The 22,169-nt window shown below is 37.6% G+C and overlaps 1 protein-coding gene across 1 annotated transcript; it reads right to left on the bottom strand.

The window, feature by feature from the left end:
- Positions 1–15,409: 15,409 nt before the first annotated feature.
- LOC149844810 (transcription factor JUNGBRUNNEN 1-like) lies at positions 15,410–20,586 on the bottom strand. Its single transcript, XM_089997347.1, has 3 exons — positions 20,331–20,586; positions 19,452–19,762; positions 15,410–15,972 (listed from the first exon to the last, which is right to left on the bottom strand). Exons 1-3 carry the CDS (start codon positions 20,512–20,514, stop codon positions 15,595–15,597), a joined length of 873 nt encoding a protein of 290 aa, XP_089853473.1. The 5' UTR covers positions 20,515–20,586; the 3' UTR covers positions 15,410–15,594.
- Positions 20,587–22,169: the final 1,583 nt, after the last annotated feature.

The following is a 22,169-nucleotide window of genomic DNA, read 5'->3' as shown; positions in this document are numbered from 1 at the left end:
AGTATTCTCATAGGCGTCCCCCCTTTGCCCAAGCCAATGCAGAATAAGCCTTGGGGTAGGGTGTCCTGGCCTCAGAGTTTTACGCTGCTGACACTGCGATCATACATATATATGACAGTCTGAGCCAGGGCGATCAGGTCTTCATGTCATGTGCAGTTTCTTCATATTATAAATGAAAAAAAAAATAGCATCAACAAAAATCCAACACCAACCCTCTTGCACTAGTATGCAGCTACCACTACAACAACACATCTTTCTAGTATATTAAATAAAAAAATAAATTGTAACCACTTTAATTGCAGATTTTGACAAACAAACCCGACCGGTCAATCAGCAAACGGTGTTAAGGTTTGAGAATTTAAAAGAATATTTGGTTGGATATGGTTACTTCCATATTTGACCTGACAAATATCCAAACCCGGTCATTATTTATATGTAGGGATGGCAGTGGACCGAGGGACAACGGGGCCCCGGCCCGCCTCACCCCATTTGGACCGGGGATGAAGGGCATGAAGCGGGGATGGAGGCGGGGATGAAGGTTAAAATTCATCTCCGAGCGGGGATGGACTTACGCTTTCCCCCACCCTGCCCCATCCCCGTCCCAATCTCCATCGTGACCTGCCCTCATTCCCAAAACTTCAAGGGATGACTATAGACCAAGGAAAAACAGGGCGGAGCCCTGCCTCACCCCGTTTGGACCGGGGATAGAGGACATGAAACAAGGATGGAGGCGAGGGTGAAGGTTAAAATTCATCTCCATGCGGAGATGAAGGCGGAGATGGAGGTTTGAATTTTGAAATGGGGCAAGAGTGGACCGCTCCGGCCCCAGTTGACTACCATCCCTATTTATATAGGCGGATTCAGGGTCACCATTGATCCGACCTATTAACAGCCCTAGATCTGGTACGGGTTCTAGATGCACCCCAAGTTTTGATAAATTTATTGCAAAATTTTTGGCACATTAATGCCACTGCAGCTAAATCGTAGAAGTTTAATACCGTGCCATGAGTGAAAACAAAGTTTGGGAATTGAATCCTTTTGCCAAGTGGGCAAATGATCACCATACATGTATTCACATAAAGTTAACATTTTTGTTGATGATCATTTATTGGCTTTTTTACTATAAGGGCATGTTTAAAAGCAAGAAAAATTCTCACGGTGAGAAAAACACATTTGCTTATGAGAAGTTTGATATGATAATTTTTTTAAATGAAATTTTTTCACTTGTTTGTGTAACATGAGAAAAATAGAATAAAAAATATAAGAAAAATGAGAGAAAGAGGGAGGTGAGAAAGATAAAGGAGTGATTGACCATGCAAGAGAGAGAGAGAGATGTGTCTTTGGAGCAAGAGACAAAGAGACTTAAAAATGTGGTGGTAAGATATTTAAACACTTTCATAAAAAATATCTAATAGCCTTACCAGTGATGAAGACTACTTTAGAGCACAATACGTGACTTGCTGACATTTTGGAAAGAGCTCAACTAAAAAAAAAAAAAAATGTATACAAAAATGGTTAAAGTGTAATATTTTGTAGCCTGCTTTGATACCAAAGTTGTAACGATCTCAATTCATCTCCATTGAAAAGTAGAACCTTTTTTTTTTAAACAATTATGAAAACAAACTTAAAAATCTGGGGCCTTACATACATAACAAAAATCCATGCTACAAGGGATATTACGCTAACTATCAACCAAACAAAATATCTTTATTCATTAATAATTAAAGTTTAAGAACAATCAACAAATGAATATCAAATAAACTAAATAGAGCCACTCTATCCCAAAATGAAATATAAAAGCAATCACACAATCCTCGTAGCTACCTATAGCAGTTGGTTTTATTATTGGGCTTTAGAGGCGATGAAAAACATAAAATATACGATGTTAAAATCATAGATCCTGCGTACAAATTTCTCTAATAGTTCAAATAAGCAAAAAAATATAAATCAAATTTATGCAACATTTTGAGAGAAATACAACTATAATAAATTTTAGTATTCAAGTCACCATTCATGCATTAGCAAATATTTATCATGCCACAACACTATATCACATTTAAGAGAATAGGTAAAAATGCATGGTCTAATACAGAACAGGAATATGCATGATATCAATGCGCATGCATGAGTAAATTATTATTTTTTATAAGAGTTTTTTTTTATGCATGTCCCTATTATATGCACACAATTTTAGTTATACTTTCCATTAACACCCGTAGATACTAAAAAATAGATACAACAAATTCTCGATTTTAAGTTAGGTTCTTAGTTGTAGCTTAACACATAATTTATATTTTATTACTGGGTCTCACACTTTGCCCTCGACCGATATCAGGAATCAACATCGTCCATCAAAACATTAGAATTCAGAATCTAATGTCGGGATACTAGAAAAATCAGTATTCACTAATGTCACTTTCTTGATATACCAATAACAACAGTTGTTTCTATATACCACCCTTAGGCAAAGTGGCAAAATCTTCCTAAAATCATGGTCAAGAGGTGAACCACCTATTTGGGTTTAGGGGCAAAATTGCACACAAAGTTTTAGTATCCTCATGGTTCTCCAAAACCAAAGTCTAGGATTCTCACACTATACAAGGGACATAAAAAAAACATTAATTACAATATTTTTCTCTTTTTATCTTTTTATTCAAAAGAAAGATTTATTTCTCAATATTCATTTTGCAAATCAGTATACAAAACACATGGGACCTAGCCCATTACAGTATGAAACAATGCAATTAATTTAGAAATTCAATAAATATCAAATTGATTTTTGCAATGCATAAAACTAAACATAGAGCAACACCTGCTCGTGGCCCAAACAGGCTACAATGGTTCATATTTGACCATTGATGCACCTTATGCAAAAATCATTGTGAACATGTGATCACACCATTATCCATTCATATCCACAAATGCACATTTACACAAACATAATAAGAATATACATGTATAACAATTTTACATATGCGTATAAATACATGCTTGCAAAATACATCTTTACTTTCATGATTCATCTCATGCATAATATTCAAATATGCATGTGATCATACAAGTACAATAATAATATAAATTTCAGGATTCACGTGTTCACTACGTGCATATGTATGTAAACAACATATTAAATTTTATAAGCATGTGAAGTCCATAATTCTTTCTGTCACTTCGGTCAAGCTCGGGGTACAACACATACCCACTGACTCCAAGTCATACTGCCCGCATATGAGATAACACTGGTAGTCACATGAAAGTACTCAAATGCTCATATGCAAACATGCATAAGAGTCCAATCATAAACATACATAACCTAGACATGGACATACACACAAATCTGCATATTATACATGTATAAATCTATGCATTCAACATGTATAAAGTCTATACTTGTAACATATGTAAATCTAAACATAACTATGAGCATTTAACATATTAAATTTTGAACATAATAATAAGCATTTAACAAGCATATATATGTAAATCTAGGCATATATGTAAAACTGGACACATAGGTAATCATGTACATCTGAGCATACATAACCATGTGAATCTGGTCATGAATATCAGCACTTAACGTAGGTAATTCTAGGCATCTAACATGCATAAGCATGTGCATTAAACATGAGCATACATATCAAAATGCATATTCACAATTTATTTTTAAAGCTGCCCAGTCTCTCTCTCTCTTTTTTGTTGAATCCGCCCAACTGACAGTCGGCTTGGCTTTAATAGCATGCAACATTGCCCAACTGACCCGCGTTCAGCTGGGGCTTAGCAAGCATCACTGTCCTGCTGAACTGCGGTTCGGCTGGGGCTTTATCTCAAAATCACAATGCCCAACCAACAGTCGGCTGGGTTTAGCAATTTGTGAAACTGTCCAACCTAGTTTTTTACCAGTTTTATATTTATGTATGTTTTTAAATCTGCCCAGCCTATACCAGTCTTAATTTTTTTCCTGTGTTTTAAATCTGCCCAGCTTGTACCAATCTTAAATTGTTTTTCAGTGTTTTAAGTCGGCTGGGCTTTAACAGATTGTGAACTTGCCCGCCATCTCTTGAATCTGCCGAGCTGATGCAGTCGGCTAGGCTTGATCAAGTTTTAAATCTGTTCAGTCGATGTTATCCTGTGTCCCCATATATATATAGACCTTTACGCATATGTATGTATATGCATACATACACGTATATGTAGTGTTATAAATGGAAAATCAATGTAAAGTGCATGTGTACACATGATTATTATGAGATTGATGGAAATAAATAATCTGTATGCTTCTTTTATAAATCTCATAAGTAACGATTGCAATGATCACATATAAAACTTACTTTCACCATAAAATAAAACTTTAAATATAATGTACACCTAAAAGTCGTGCGTACATCAATTTTTCATACTTTGAACATGAGAAACCAAATCAGATTTTATAGATCCCTTCAAAAATCTCACATAAATCTGATTTAAGCTCTTTCCCCCCATTTTAATAAAAAAAAAGAACTCATACCTTGTTTGAAATTCAAAAAGGTTGGAGAAAATGTCGGATGACCAGAGAAGAAAAGGTAGATTTCCTCCTTTTTTTTCTTCTTCTCTCTTTTTCCTCCTCCTCCTCTCTCTCTCTTTCTTTTCTTTCTTTCTTTTTTTCTTTTTTTTTTAGGTTTTTATAATGGGGGGGGGGGGGTCTGTAGAGAGTGCCCCCCCCCCCCCGCCCCCTCTAGTGTTTTCTAATAAGGGTGGGAGATAGAGCTTCCCATATAAGAGTCGATCTCTAACTTCCTTTCCTTATCTCTCTAGATTTTAGTTTGACTTTTCAAACTTTTTTTTTTAATACTTACCTTTTTTTTCATCTCATGACAACTATGGACTCTTTTAGAGGGTGTCTCCCCCTCTAGAAACCCTAGCTGCACTCATCTAATAAATTTTAGAATTTATTTATTTTAATATTAAAATAGTTAATAATTAATTATTTATTAATTAATAAATACTCAAAAACTTCCAGAGGGTGCCTTATCCCTCTAATAGATTTTTTAACAGTAATTATTTTTAATTTAAATCCTTATACAGATTTTACAACTTTAATTTTGTTGGATCTAGATCTGGTTTTAAGATCCAAATCTATATCCAAAATCCTTAAGGATCCTAAGCTGGATCAGATCCTAATTGATATGAGTCTTGGACTGAGTCCAAACCCATATTAACTTAGATCATGTGGATCAGATCCGGTATGATTCAATCTACAGTTAGTCCCATCGAAGCGAGCATTTTTTGAAAAAATATGATTTTCGGACCAACTGTAGCCCGAATTTAGAAAAATCAAATACCGTTGAACTCAAAATTTTGAGGCGCATCTAATGATTTATAATTTGAATTTTGCCTGAATTTAACTTGAATTTTGCTTATTTTAAAGGTCAAAAATAAAAAAATTTATCATATCTTGTTAGCCTTGTTTAGATCTTGTCAATGAGATCTGGGCCAAGCCCAGTCTCAATTATCACACCCTAATGTCTAGGGTTCTACCAATGTTTCTACAACACTAAGCCAAATTTTCAGAAATTTCTAAGACTAACACAGTTAAAAAAAAACACATGATATTACACTTTGAGAGTGCCAAAAGAGTCAATAATACTTCAGTCTATGGAGGGTTTGCCACGCGGCATCGGTCGAAAACTTCTCCCTCTGGGCCATCACCAGTAAAATCTTGCCAGGTGGATACATCCACAGTATCTGTCAACGTAATACACCTAAAAATATCTTATTTCTTGGTCATTACAATAGAAATGTGCTTCTATACAAGGAAATCATCCCAGCAGAAAGGTCATCACTTACAAGAAAGAGCTTTTCTTCAATTTATTTCATCATAAATGATGTTACTCATCAAATCATAATGGACTTCTTACACGTTCTTGCCAATGAGGCTCGGCTTGTTTGGTAGAAGCAGTTAGTGCACAGCGCCTTGTGTTGGAATAATGCAAGTTCAAAACCCAATGGTACGAAACCAGGATCAGGTACATGGCACACTTTGAGTGTGCCGCTTTACCTGGTGCCCTCCATCTTTGACTGGCAGACTTGTCGAGAGACCAAAAGCAGATGAAGGGGAGCCAGGTGCAGAGGCACACTCAAAGTGTGCCATGTGATGGCACCTAGGGGGTGTCAACGAGTCGGGTTTGGTTCAGACCCAGGTGAAACCAGACTTAGAACAGATTTTTGGGTATGGTATCAGGTTCAGATCTAGGTCTAATCGGGTCTACTATAAGAAAAACCATACAAGAACTACATGAACCAGATTCGGACCATACCTGGTAAAATAATATTTTTTATCATTTTTACTTTGAAAATTTGCCGAACTTAATTGGAACTCGGGTCGGGCTCTGGTCTGGTATAAAATTTCACAAACTATACCCTAGTCCTGTATTAATCAGACCTCCAGGTCCGGACTCGGGTCTTATTTATCACTATACCCAGACCCTATAGGGTATGGTCCCGGTAAACCCGACTGGTTGACACCCCTAATGACACCTGATCCTGGCTCAATGGTACGTACCTTGTATAACTGGTGGGGGTCTGCCTAACCCGAGCTTGCCTATCAAAAAAAAAAAAAAAAGAACTTTGTGTGGCTCAAGTAAAGGCATTGGTTTTGCATTGTGTGCTTTCCATTCGCCCATACAAGTCGTCACCAGATGCAGCTCTTCTCATCCATTCTTCCATCCACAGTAAATACTAAATAGTACTTTCTTTGATATAACCGATCATTTTCTCATTATACATGTGCCATGCATGATGTGCATGATGATGGTCATCCCCCATTGACATTTAGATGTTCATTTTCTCGTGAAGCATGTGCCATGATGACAATCATCTTTATTGACATATAGACGTTCCATCACGAACGCTCTCATTCTATGGTTGCACAGAGGGATGCCAATGAATCAGATTTTTATCCCATATCCAACTGAATTCAGTTCTTATTTATATTGCATTTGGTAAGCTAAAAACCATATCCATAAGGTTTTGACTTTTTTATACCAAACTCGACAAATATTCGAATTTGATGGATATTTGAATCCGTTTACATGTAATAAAACAAATCTGGTATGAGTTTTTCACCATCCAAATCTGAATTAAAATTTGAATCCATGTAACCAATATCAAATTGGTCGAGTATGGCATTAGTCACATTCTATCCGAATCCGAACTGTTTATATCCCTAGTTGCACGCATGGCAAATCTAGATTTTAATATTAGTGTCGGGTATCCGTACCATTTTTAGATGAAGATCTTCAGCTACGTCACATGGACACACTGTACAAGGCACGCGACACCACAACATGCAGACAGATCCGTGTGACACGCCGTGACATATTCCACTTTATTTTAATATATATTTTTAAAATTTTCATAATATTGTAAATGACAAATATATTGTATATATTAAATGTTACAAAAATATTTTTATCAATTAAAAATTTAAAAATATCTAAGACCTCGTGTTTTAGTTAAAAAGAATTGCATATTTGTTGTCTGGTATCCAACGGGGGGAGGGGGGCTCCGCGTTGTTGGCAGGATCTGTCAGTGAAAGTCTCCTTGTGGTGGGACGTTGCAGGTTCGAAACCCATAACTAGTAGTTGACCTGGGTCTGATAAGTATAGATGAAGAACCCTTCAGGAAAGAGCTCTTGGCTTATGACATACTCAGTAAAGGAAACATGTGGGTGCTGCTCACTCATAGCATGGAGGACAGTGTGGTTGGAATGTAATAAGATAAGATTTACAGTGGTGTCGCGTTACCTATTCAGACCATCGATAGGAAGATCCAAGGGCAGCTCAAGGAATGGTGCAGCCTCAAATGGCCCTCTTTGGATCTTGCTTGGCTGGGCCAACCTCGAATTGGTGGTGCCTACAACCCATCTACCAGTGCCTGAATTTTCTCTCTTCGTCGTCTTTTTCTTCTTCTTCTTCTTCTCACTTGTCAATTGTGGACCTAATGCTGTTCTTGGTGATCATGACCTCGTCACCATGCTGTGTGCTAATTATTCCCATTCATCAATATATTTTACTTCATTAAAAGAAAAAACGAATATATCTCTTGTAATTCATTCTCAAAAAACAACGAAATAGTGGCGCAAGCCAGCCCATATCAGAAAAAATTCTAGAGTAGATGTCTAACAAATGGACTATGTTGAGCACATGCGTGAGGTTTGATTTGGAAAACATCTCTTGCAACATTGAAAATCAGGACTGTCTGAACCGTCCAATCGCCTCCTATATAAATATTCTGGTTCTGCTCCTGTTTGCATCTTCTTTTTTTTCGACAGAGAAAGCTAGGGTTAGGCTGACCCCTACCAGTTTCGAACTTGCAACGTCCCATCACACGGTGACGTGCACTAACTGCTCGGAGCCCCTGTTGGTTCCTGTTTGGAAGGTTTGCCAAGACTTATATATGGAAGGACCAGGCAAAGTCCTTAATTTCCACGCACGACATAAGCAACGCTCACTTTTATATTGATATCACAAACTCAATGTCTAAGCAACACTTTCATTTATATTGACCACAAACTCAATATCTAACCAACAGTCATTCATATTGACCACAAACTCACTATCTATCAATCTGTCTATCTATCAAGTGGTGTGCACTTTCCTAATGGTCCAAGGAAGCATCATTACACCTATCTTGATCATAATGACTAAGTTATATTTGATTAACGCAGAAGGATCACAATGACTATGCACCAACCTCTCTTTCAAAAAGACTATGCACCAACCTCTTTTTTTCCAAGAATATCTCTAAAAGAATATTGAATCATAATGTCTTTCACATAATTACTGTGCACCAAATTTTCAATGGACCAATTTTAATGGAAAAAGTTATGCTATTCTGCTTTTTGAATAACAGGAAGAATCTACCTGTTTGGTTAATTTGCACGTTCTGTCTTATTAGAGCCGAGATGTGCCAAATTAACTGTGACCCTATTTCGGTGTCTGCAGTGTATAACTCTATGAGTACTCCCTTCCACACAGAGGGGACAGTTTTCTGTTGGCCTCGGCCTTGCTGCATGGGATGCACATCTCGGTTATCGAACTATTGATGTCCTTCAACTTGAATGTCTTAAGCCAACCCACCTGGCTAAGTGAACAGAGTCCTTGTGGCAGGTTGGGCCATAACCCCTTCTTTAGATCGTTCTTTGTTCTTATTTGTTGCTTTCTTTTTCACTTGAAATACTTTTCATACCAAGAGGTCAAACTTGACATTTTTTTTTCATGAGCTGGGGGAATTAGGGCTCCTCCTTTTTTATACTTAGCGTTAATTAGCCAACTCAAACAGGCCAGAGGCCTGTTAATACTACCAGGCAGTTATGCAACAACAGATATACCAGTGGGTTTTGAACTTGCAACGTCCCATCACATGGTGACTTGTACAAACTGCTCCTAATAGACGGTCAGAGCCCCTGTTGCTGTTGATAATAGTTCAAACTAGGGGTGGCAATCGGGTCGGGTTGGCGGGTCAGCATACCTCAACACGAACCCGACCCGTTTATTAAACGGGTCGGTTGTGGCAAACACGAACCCGACCCATTTATTAAACGGGTAACCCGACACGACACGGTTAACCCGTTTAATGAACGGGTCGGGTCGGGTAAACGGGTTAGCTGGTGGGTTGGGTTCGGGTAAACGGGTTGGCGAGGACGAGGTCGAAGAGGGCGTTCACGGCAAAGGCGACGACGACGGTGGTGGCTGCGCTCGAGCCGAGGCCGTTGCCAAGAGGGAGCCCCTTCTCCAGCAAAACCGAGATGCCGACGGATTGAACACCGAGGTCCCAGAGGGCTGCGATCGCTGTGATTCCCGTGCAGTTGTGGAGTGGGTCAAGGGTGAGCCTGAGGGTGCCGTGGACGGCGGTGATGTCCTCGTGCGAGTCCTTGTAGAAGTCGGTCTCAGAGGAGCCACCGGCAAAGGCGACGGCGACGATGGTGGCTGCGCTCGAGCCGAGGCCGTTGCCGAGAGGGAGCCCCTTCTCCAGCAAAATCGAGATGTCGACGGATCGAACACCGAGGTCCCGGAGGGCTGCGATCGCTGCGATCCCCGTGCAGTTATGGAGTGGGTCAAGGGTGAGCCTGGGGGTGCCGTGGACGGCGGTGATGTCCTTGTGCGAGTCCTTGTAGAAGTTGGTCTCAGGGGAGCCACCGACAAAGGCGTTGTGGATCAGGTGGTTCTGGCCACGGGGGATGGTCACGCCGCTCACCAGGAGGGTGAGCACGCGGGGGGATCCCGGCGAGTATGGGCTCAGGAACGAGCCGAAGAGCGACCATCCATGGTGGTATACCAATACCACGTATCTTCCGGTGGAAGCAAACGAAAAGGAGCAAAAGCTGCAAATTTACTGCAGTGCAGGCAGAAAAAATTAATGCCATGTCTTCTCGCGGCTTGTTTTAGTGTGTTTTCTTTTTTCTCCCTACATTTTTGGTTAATGGCAGATATGGTCTTGGACTCTTGGTGTTTATTAAACGGGTTGGCGGGTTGGCGGGTTGACGTACCCCTAACACGAACCCGACTCGTTTAATAAACAGGTTAAGCGGGTCGACCCGTTTACGACACGAACCCGTTTAAGCCAAACCCGAACCCGCCTAAGAAGCGGGTTGGCGGGTCGTGTCAGAAATTGCCACCCCTAGTTCAAACTGGACATTAATTCCCATTTGATGAAATAATGGAGCCTTTTGTTTGGACCAAACTTTGTGTGTGACAAGATGGACATCTGCTAACATAACAAAACAATCCGAATTCAACACATTTGTTCATAAATTCCTTAAGGCCTGGTTTGCAATGTGGGAAAATAATTGGAAGAAAAAAAGTAGGATAAAGTTTTTACGCCAAAAAAGTCGAATATCCTTTACATCTGACCATTTTTTTATAATAAAGACAGGACAAAACTGGCAACATAATTAGGTTAAAAAAAATCATGTTTACTAGCAACATGTAAGAAATGGTAGGGCCCACCTTTTTTAAAAAAAGTTTTTCCTTCCCAAACTTGCAAATCAAATGGGGCCTAATGAAGATAAAAAAAAGGCCACCACTGAATTAATTTGGATCCTGGTCTTGAATGGTCCAATCCTTGGATTTGATACAATTGATTCCAGATCCAGATATGTGCCATATGTGATTTGAACAGGACACAAATGGTAGTATGAGGCCCAGTTACAGCCTAGCTAGTCCATGTGAAAAGCTGAAATTGTCACAGGTCGCCATCTTGTATACAAGGCCCACCAAAAGAGATTGTTTCCCAAACTTCCTGAGAACCATTGTCATTATTGGTGGGATCCTATTTGATTATTACTTCAAATTCCATATTGACCTCACAAGTCAATGGGTTTGATATTTAGTGCAACTTAGGCTTCTGTTGTTTGCACCATGAGGTGCTACGCGTTGCGTGTGGGGGGAAGCTGACTTTTACTTTTGTATTGTGATGTTATTGTAGCCGGAAAACATGACTTTTTTTATCCATAAAGGAAGAATTGGAAGTCAGGGTTTTGGCTATGTTCAACGATGGAAGCTGACGAAATGACATTTCTATAAGAACCTCCCCTCCACTTATAACTTTTTATCCATAATGGAAGAATTGGAAGTCAAGCTTAAATCGCAGACTTTCTCATGTTTTATGTTTGGCACAAGAACATTCCAAACCTCTCTTTTCTGATCGGAAAACGTGACTCTCTCTGTTAAGAGCGTTTGTGCTTGTGATGGATGTGCTGCTTTCGCGTGCACACTGTTTATGTGTATGCATACACACACATACACTTGTATATGTATGCGTGTTTAATTAAATAACATGGACGCCCTTATGTGTGTGTGTGTGCATGCAGATATGTATGTTTAAAAATTTAAATAACAAGGACTACCTTAAATTTAGTGATAATATATGGGAGCCCAAGAGCGATTTGAGTCTGTTTGAGCCAAATTTGATAGTTTGTGGTATTCACATTGTAGGATGATTTTTTTCTTTTTCTTTTTTTTTGGGAAACGGGGAGAAACCACTGCTTTGGTTTCGATATCCTGTTATGGGCTGAGAGGTGCCTTGCAATGTTGGCTGTGGCTTTGTTTCAGTTACCTCAATGGGATATATAGTTTTTACTAGCAGCCTTGCGACAAGGGGTGTGCACCCCAAATATCGAACTCTCGATGTCCTTCAACTAGAACGACTTAGGCCAACCCATATATCAAGGTGTGTGGCGCCCTTGTAAGGATTTTAGGATGACTGTTGACTAAGAGAGGCAACATGGCAAAGATGCAAAAAGATTCATGGCCCAAGAAACACAATGTGGGTTCTTGGATAACTAGGTCTATGTTACTTGGGTTAAACAGTCATGCGCCTCGGTCAAATTACTTGAAGAGTATGTGATTACTTTAGGTGAAAATTAGGTGAAATTTGAGAAGCAAATCAACATCCAATTTGAATTGACAAAACATAACTTTGGCTACCAACATTACATATTGGCTACCAACATTACATAATTTTTGTAACGGTAGAAAGCTTATTAATCTAAAGGCCAGTTCAGTCAGTGAGACGATTTGAAGAATTTGAGGTCGTTTATTAAATCATTCTCTCTCTCTCTCTCTCTCTCTCTATATATATATATATATATATATATATATATATATATATATATATATATATAGAGAGAGAGAGAGAGAGAGAGAGAGAGAGATGGTAGCTGCTAACCACTTTTTTAGCTAACCGGGTTTTTGAAGGATTGTTTTCATATTTTCCTTAAATTTGACCATACAGGATGAGTTTGACATGGTCAATTTACTAGGAAACAACACTTAGATCATGTTTGTTCAAAAAAAGAAAAACAAGATTTTGTAAGCCCTGAATATTTGTGAAAATCTTAGACAGTCGATTTTTAACCTTAAAAAAACCTACATGCACATTGGAATAGGATTATCCAAAAGTCAATTCTTATAAAATCAAGCATGTAGAACACATTTGTATTATTCGATTTAAGGAAAACATGAAAATAACCCTTCAAAAGACTAGTTAGCTAGAAAAGTGGTTAGCAACTGCCACATTCTCTTTATATATATATATATATATATATATATATATATATATATATATATATATATATATATATATATATATATATATATATACCAACCAAATATGTTTAGTGGTATGAACCAAGATTTTCATATTATTTTTTATTTTTTTCAAAAATTTCAGTATACGGATATGATCTAGACACTTGCTTTTATAGAAATAGACTCTTGGATCATCCAATTATGATGTATAAGAAGGATCTTTTAAGAGTTGATAATCAATGACTTATAATTTTCATAAATATTCAATCATAAAAAAACGTATTTCTTGATCCTCTTGATTCATATCAGCAAACATATTTGGTTGGTAAACATATTCCAGTTTTCCATATATATAATATATATATATATATATATATATATATATATATATATATATATATATATATATATATATATATATATATATATATATATAAGAGTAATGGATCCATGCTAAACCAATTTGGTGCCAAACCGCATGCTAAATAAATTTTTTGGGCTTTTTCTTTTATTTTAAAATTTTGACGTTACCGATGTGATCTATGTATTTGATTTTAGAGGGATCAACTCTCATATAAAGAGATGGTAGCTGCTAACCACTTTTTTAGTTAACTGGGTTTTTGAAGGATTTTTTCCATATTTTCCTAAAATCAGCAGAGTTTGACATGGTCAATTTACTAGGAAACAACACTTAGATTATGTTTTTTCAAAAAAAGAAAAACATCATTTTTTAAACATTGAATATTTATGCATGAAAATCTTAGACAGTCGATTTTTAAACCTCAAAAAAACCTACATGCATACTGAAATAGGATTATCCAAAAAGTTAATTCTTATAAAATCAAACATGTAGAACATATTTGTATTGTCCGATTTAAGGAAAACATGAAAATAACCCTTCAAAAGTCTAGTTAGTTAGAAAAGTGGTTAGCAACTGCCACATTATCTCTCTTTATATATATTTACCAACCAAATATGTTTACTGGTATGAACCAAGATTTTCATAGGATTTTTTATTTTTTTTCAAAAATTTCACACGGATGTGATTTAGACACTTGGTTTTATAGAAATAGACTCTTGGATCATCCAATTACGATGTATAATAAGGATCTTTTAAAAGTTGATAATCATTGGCTTAAAATTTTTATAAATATTCAATCATAAAAAGTTGAATTTCTTGATCCGATTATGATGATCCAAGAGTCAATTCCTAGCAAGTGGACCACGCTGAATGCATTTGCATGGTTAGATTTGCAAAAAACCTATGAAAATCTTAATCTATACCAGCAAGCATATTTGGTTGGTAAACATATATATATATATATATATATATATATATATATATATATATATATATATATATATGATATTTAGAGTTTAAATTTGATTGTACAATATCTATTTCTACATTTATAGTTTAAATTTGATTTGAGGGTGCATTTTATTGGCTGCACGAATGCCACCAAGATTTGTATAGAATGCACAAGTTGCACAACTAGGGCTGACTTTTGCGTCCCATGGCATCCTTAAAATTAGGGGTGTCAAGGTGTTGGATTTACCCGGACCCGAAGGTCTGATTTAATACATGGACCCATGTATAATTTATGAAATTGTATACCCGGCCCGAGTCCCTATTAAGGCCCTCAAATTTTAATGTAAAATTAATAAAAAAATATGGCTTTATCAGGTATGTTTCATGTAGTTCTTATCGGGTAAGGGTATGGTTTTTCATATAGTGGACCCGATTAGACCTGGGTATGAGCCCGATACCATACCCAAAGACTGGGTCCAAGTCTGGTACCACCTGGGTCTGAACCAAACCCGACCCGTTGACACTCCTTAAAATCGTGCTTTGCAGGACAAGGTTTGTCCTGGGGGTGTCATTATCCTTGAGTAGGAAATGCAAGACAATGCCATGTGGGGACGAAGTGTCCCCATGTGGTGTTTGTCATGGGTATCAAACACACCCCAAAAGTCAAACTTAATGTGTTCAATTTGTTTCATCAAGATTGACATAGACTTAATTAATTTGTAAAGCAAAATTTATATAATTTCATAATTATTACCTTTTCTAATTAGTAGAAGGATCTTGCTTTAAGAAAAGGTAGTTCTACCCTAATTAAAGGACATATCATTAGTATAATTGTTTTGGTTTCCAAAGTATAAAGTTTAATAAAAACGACGTAGGTTAAGGCTTGTGCATGAGTTCATACCACTGGACCCTTGATCATTTTTAGGATGAATTGCCTTAGGTCCATTGTGAAACTTCCTTTTTTTTAAATATTCTAAATATTAAGGTTGTTTCACATCTTTCAACATTGCTACAAACTCATTCTCTTAGAAATGCAAGTTTACTCAAACATTAAGTTGTTCAGGAACAGCTTCGAAACAAAACAAAATAATCACAAAAAATATTACATCCCTTTCTATTAAGATTCACATCAAACTGATAAGTGTTCCTTTCATCAAGATGAGCCTTGTGTTATTTTATGCATGTATAAGCTCAAGGAGTACTAGTCCCCTACATTCAAGAGTATCTACAGTCATTCACAATCCAAGGATCTGATAAATCAAGAATTGATCTAATGTCATCCCAAACGCTATCTCTCATGAATTCTCCCGCCGGCATGCTGTGGAAGGTTGGATTCAAAACTGCTAATGGATCCTGGCCTGAAACATATTGCCTTCTATCTTCAATTTGATTTGTTATGAGAGGTATCTTTTCAATCTTATCTACACTGCATAATTCATGGCCACTGGAATCATCCTTGGTAACTGATTCAGCACAGATTGTGATAGACATGCAATCTGTGGGGCTCTCTTTGATGGAGGACTCCCTAAGCTCTTGAGCATACCTCTTATAGGTCACATTCCTCTTGAATATTCTGCAGATGGTCCATGTTTCCTGCTTATGGCAAAACACACAACTATAAGTAAATAATATCAAGTCAATATAATGATAGATGGTAGTTTATGAAATGTATGGGAAACATATTTGTACAATAAATTTGAGACACCATATTCAAGGTCATATTAACATAAAAAAAAAAGAAAGCAAAAAAATAGAGAGAGCAAGGAAGATGCTTTAATGCAAATATAAATAAAAGCAAATAATATATATATGTGGTAAATCTAACTTTAAACCCTTTATATTAATGATATCAGCATTCAATTGATTGAAATGAATATAGGACTTATAGCTGGTGCTATTGGTACTACCATAGTGTCTAGAAGATATTCATAGTTATACGAATTATTGGCTCAATCAAATCCTGTAGATGTATTTACCATGGTTTGTCTACAAAGAAACATACTGGATCTAATAGTTTTGTTTACTGTATAGTTTTCATGCAATGTGGGTAAACATATATTAAATGCCTCTATCAAATATTTAAACATCAGTATCTCCAAATCTAATGCATGTCTTTCACTAGACAATCTGATCCACAAATCACTCCCTTGGACATAAAACAATATGATAGCTATTTATTGGAGAGTTAGAGGTTTGGGTCCAAGTTGGGCAAGAATGGATGTGAATTTCCTTTAGGAAAACTAGTCGAGTTTATCAAGAGGATGATTGAAGGGTGCTTGAATCGAAATCTTAATGAAAAGTTCTAAAGGAAAGAGAGAAGGATAAGGAGGATACTCAAGAACCATGTGGAGGTGTGTGTTGAAGGAATGCAACGTGAAGAAGGAAACATGTTGTCTAATGTAGCTAATGAAGATAGAAACCTGGATTTCCTTACTAAATCTCTTTCTAATTGTGATAGGATTTCTACAAATTTTTTTTTGAAAGTACAGTATATATCCATTAAAGAGAGTAGGGAAGAATGAATACAAGTGATGAGATATCACTCATTGGCAAAAAGAAGAGAAAAGCAGAATAAATAGATGGGTGAACGTCAAGTAACACGATTCTGGCCAGCCCAAGCGACATCCATGGGGTCTGCCTAACCTCAGCTTGCCAATCAAAAGATAAAAAAAAGAAAAGAAAATTAGATTAGAAAAATCCATGGGGTTACAGAAGGTCTGGAAAGGCTCTGATATTATCGAGTGCATTTCATTGACTTGGTCGAATTCGTAAAAATCATCCCTATGTTCGACAATGTAAACAATATGAGCAGATCAAAGTCTACCTCCACAAAATTTTCTCCCAGTTTATCTTATTCAATGCAAACTAGTTAGTTTGTAAAAGTCTCAGTAAGTTTATCTGGTAAACACGCTAGAAACCGAACTAAGGATTGCCAGAGCAAGCACACGCATGAGCCCTCGGGGTCAGGGGTCCTAGCTCCGGAGTTTTACGCTGCCGGCATGATGACTGTAGGTATGCAGGCTGAGCCAGCACGATCAGGTCTTAGTGATGGGTGCAGTTTCTCCGGGTTATAAATCCGAAAAACAAAAAAAGCACACGCATGCGCACGAGCATGCACCAACACACATACATAAAGAGAAATCCGAAAAACAAAAAAAGCACACGCATGCGCACGAGTATGCACCAACACACATACATAAAGAGCCGAAAGAAGATCAACATTACCACTCATGAAGATCAACAAAATGTTGAACCCATGAACCGAACAAGATAGAAAAACAAAAATAAAATATAGAAAAATAAGAAGCTAATGAAAAAGAAGCTACAGACAGATAGCAACAGACATATATATATATATATATATATATATATAGAGAGAGAGAGAGAGAGAGAGAGAAAGACGCGCTAATGGGTGTGCGCTTGACAAGAAACACATTCACACAATGCGCGTATACAAGTGGACAACCTCATATATTTGGCCTCTGAGAGAGAGAGAGAGAGAGAGAGAGAGAGGGGGGGTAGTCAGTTGCGCATAGTCAGTTCAAAATGGGAAAATAGTGGCACGACAAATTGAAAATATTTGATTTTTCTCGCATTTTTATCGGCAAATAAGCATCACCAATAAAATAATTCTAAAAATAAAAAAAATGTTATAAAGGAAAAATAAGAAAACTTAGTTCATCCCAATACGTAACATTTTCATCAGCTGGCAAAGTCTCTTGTCTTTTTCCTCACTTTTCAAAAAAAAAAAACGATATTTGCAATTATGAAACAAAAGAAGATCCGCGTGGCTTATTTAAAAAAGGCATATCCTGATGTGCATGACCTGTGAGCACATAGACATGCCCCCAGTGTATTAGATAGTCTATGTCATGAGTTCACACTTGGGCTGCCAATGGGCCGGGTTTGTGCTTCATTTGGGTTTATCCGAACCAGCTCAAATAACAACCAGTTGGATTTGGGTATACCTTATCTGGATTATTTTGGGTCAAGAAAATGAATCTCGAGCCCGACCCATATAATTTAAAGGTAATATAAAACATATATTTACACTAAAAAAATACACAAAAAATACTAGAAACCAACCGAGTTGGGACATTGAATATAGCCAGGTCAGTTTTTCATGCACATATGCCTTCGTATTCAAGTTCGGGAAACCCACCTTAATTACTTGCTCGTGAGCATGAGTATAAAAAGTCCAGGTCGCCTTTGCCTACAGGAATTAGGCCCAGCTTCAGCCTTGCCACAAGGAGTAGTTGTTCTGTGTTCCATGGGTGAAAACTTTATTTGTGTTTGTCCCTTTTAATAGGAGGGCATTGATCAGAGGCCTACATTTTAGGAGGTGTCAACGTGTTGGGTTGGGTTGGGTTTGGATTGGATCCAGGTAGAACCAGACTTGGTCTTGATTTTTGGGTATGGTATCAGGTCCAGACTAAGGTCTAATCGAACTTATCATAAGAGAAACCATACTCATACCCGATAAGAACTACATGAACCAGATTCGGGCCATACCCGGTAAAATAATATCTTTTATCATTTTTATATTGAAAAATTGCAGGTCTTAATTGAAACTCGGGTCAGTCCCAGGTCTGGTATAAACTTTTACAAACTATACCCAACTCCATGTATTAATCAGACCTTCGGGTCAAGACCCGGGTCTTAATCGGGTCTTCTTATTTATTACCATACCTGGACCCTATATGGCTTGTTATGGATCGGTTCCGGGTAAACCCGACATGTTGACACCCGTAGGAGGCATGCAATACACTCGGCCATCACTTTTTAGGAAGGGGTGTCCTCTTTTTATAGTGGCAACCACCATGTGGCTCCCCCTGGTTGGGCAGAATATTTTATAAGGTGTTTCTGCCCCCAAACACTAGATCTGCTTTTTACTGCAAGAGATGTGCACCCGTGGATTTTGAACTCATGATGTCTCTTCAGCTTGGTGACATTTACATGTCCCTACGAGATGGCAGAGCTTTAGTGGGCTGCCTGAGAGAGAGAGAGAGAGAGAGAGAGAGAGAGAGAGAGAGAGAGAGAGAGAGAGAGAGAGAGAGAGAGGGGTATCTTACTGCTTCTTGCATGTTCTTGTTTGTATTGGTGAGGTTGGTGGTGGTGCATTTTCCTCCTGTGGGAAGGCGAAATTCATGCATCATCCAGTCTGTTTTGGTGCCTTTGCCTGCGCTTCCTATGTAATAGACCAGGGATTTTTTGAGCCCAATGCACTCATGCTTTCCCTGAGTGACCGAATAGATGGGTCTATCAATCCCAGTTGCCTTCCAGAACCCTGACCCTGTCACTCTGTTGGGCCTGATGCTGTTCCTGTACTTCCTTCCCCTCATGCAGAAGAAGTACCATTCCTTTTCCCCCACTGTGCTCACTTCTTCACAACCACAAGAACCAAAAGGAGAAAAAAAAAATCACAGTCAAAATTTACAGATATGCTACTTATATTCATATAAACATGCGGTAATTGGTAACTTAATTATAAAATGAGAAAAAATTGCAACCTATGTTAATAACCGAATCATATACAGCTGCTTGAAAGAGAACTATGACAAATACTAAGAAGAATAAATCTCTCTCTCTCAGCAACAAAAGTTTCTACTAGCAGAAGCTACCTAGCCAGCCAGGATAGAAATTTTTTCTCTCCTTTCTTTCTGATAAATCAGCCTGTTTTGTAAGGAAGCTCCTCAAAATTAAGTTTTCTTTTGTGGCGTATACAGAATAAGAGGAACTCCATTTCTGAAAAACTTGGTTTTTGCCATACACTTGCTTTTCTTTTTTAAGGGAGAGAGATGTAGAGAGAGAGAGAGAGAGAGAGAGAGAGACCAACAAATTAATTTAACAAGTTTTTATGGATTTAGACCTCAACTAACAGATTAGCAGAACATCATTCAGAAAAAAAAGAATAACAGAACATGATGAGGACTAAAAACAGTGATACTTACTAGGGAGATCCCATGGATCATATTTATAGATGTCAATCTGCTTGATGAGCTCAATCGAGATGGGTTTCTTCTCGACCTTCCTGCGAAGATAAAAACCAACCAATTCTTCGTCCGTGGGATGGAATCGAAACCCGGGAAGATGAAGATCTTCAATATTGCCACTGTTCATCTTCTGTGTATCCATTTCCTTTTCTCTCTCTCTCTCTCTGTTTCCTCTCTTCTATGCAGACATGTTGAAGGTGTTCTGCACATGAGCTTCCTTATTTATATATAACAAATGGGATCAAGTTGGTAATGTGTACTTGAATTTCCTTCTGGTCAAGTCACAAGGGTTGATATTCGTGGATCCATAGACACTGGGCCATATATAATAGAAGAAATCCAATATTGCCCTCAAGTTCTCTCCTTTGCTTCCTTAACAGTTTTTTGAGTTCAATTCTGCTCATCCCTATGTCATCCCCCACCGTCATACCCTCTTAAGTCTTATGGTGCAAGTTGTTTTGATCAAATCTAACCCTGTAGATGGATTCTGCATGGTCCATTTTAATAGGAAGCAACTATTGGATGGTATTTTTTCAAAGAAAAAGTATACTTTTTTAAATCACAAAATTTTATGTTTTATCCACCGTTGATTTTTGAATTGTCAAAAAATTCTGCGCACAAGTCAGATTTGGGAAATTTAAATGTTGATCTTAACTAAATGAATGATGTAGATCACATATGTGGTGTCCGATTTGATCAAAACAATCCCAAGTAGGAGTTTGAAGATAAAGATGAGTGGAACCAATTTGCAGTTTTCTATATCCCAAACATGAAAAAAAATGATATGATTGATGCAGCTATCATGAAAATATGATCCCTAATATAACGTCATGGATTAAAATGCTTGATGGCTGTGGATTTTTTTTTAAAAGATTTTGGTGGAAGTTTCCTGTAGACAAAGTGTAGGGCATTCACACCAGCGGGGTGCTCCGCTTCTCTGGTGGGAACAGCTAGTACTTGTCAACTTGTGTTGGGACGTTGCAGCTTCAAAACCCAATGGTATAGTTGTATAACTTGTGAGGGTCTGCCTAACCCCAGCTTGCCTATCAAAACAAAAGTGTAGGGCATTCATGTGTGATACATTGACTTCAAGAGCATGGATGGTTATTGTTTTTCTAATGTGTGCAAGCATTGAATATCATTTCCTAGCTTTTTTAAAGATGTGAAGAAAATGGTTTTTTTTTTGTGCGAGGGATTAATTAGAGATATTGATGAATCACGAGAAAGGACTCTGTCGTCAAAAGCAATGGTGATTTGGTCTTCAACCTCCATAAATGGTGAAAGCATATCTTGCGGTCGTTGTCGTTTCTTTTGGAAATGTCAAAAGTACGTTTGATTTTGTAGATTTTTTAGATAATTTTTTACCACTAATTCAGTTATATTTTATCTATATTTCATATTCCTGTTACATTTATTTCCGTATAATCAGTCCTCCTTTGTACGACACACAGAGAGAGAGAGAGAGGTAGGTAGGTAGGTAGGTATCTAAGATGAAAATAAGAATCATTATTAATATAAAAATAAGATAGTCCACATGGGTCTCACCAACGTGGGAGAAAGTTAGCCCTCATGGGATTCCAACCTCAGACATAACAATCCAGCTATCTCATTCAATCAATTCAAACTCTCACCATTTCTTTTTTTTTTAAAAATATCATTGATAAAAAGATAGAAGAACATGAGGCAGACCAAACAGTACAGTTAGACAAAAGAAATGACAGAGAGCAGTCTAACAGCTGTCCTCTCTGTTAGATACGAGAGGTTGTTGGGTGTGCACTTTGAAACATGCACTGTAGC

The sequence above is a fragment of the Nuphar pumila genome, chromosome 2, assembly GCF_984573655.1.
Source record: "Nuphar pumila chromosome 2, dmNupPumi1.hap1.1, whole genome shotgun sequence".
Classification (NCBI taxonomy): domain Eukaryota; kingdom Viridiplantae; phylum Streptophyta; class Magnoliopsida; order Nymphaeales; family Nymphaeaceae; genus Nuphar; species Nuphar pumila.
Note: the sequence above shows the minus strand (reverse complement) of the source record. Positions and strands in the feature narration are given on the sequence as shown.

Bases quoted from the DNA above. Each gene is read 5' to 3' on its own strand.
- LOC149844810 (XM_089997347.1), bottom strand. From the start codon at position 20,514: ATGGATACACAGAAGATGAACAGTGGCAATATTGAAGATCTTCATCTT. The intron at 19,763-20,330 runs GTAAGTATCACT...GTGGTTGTGAAG, and splicing joins TGATCCATGGGATCTCCCTA to AAGTGAGCACAGTGGGGGAA. The intron at 15,973-19,451 runs GTAAGATACCCC...TGCCATAAGCAG, and splicing joins ACAAGAACATGCAAGAAGCA to GAAACATGGACCATCTGCAG.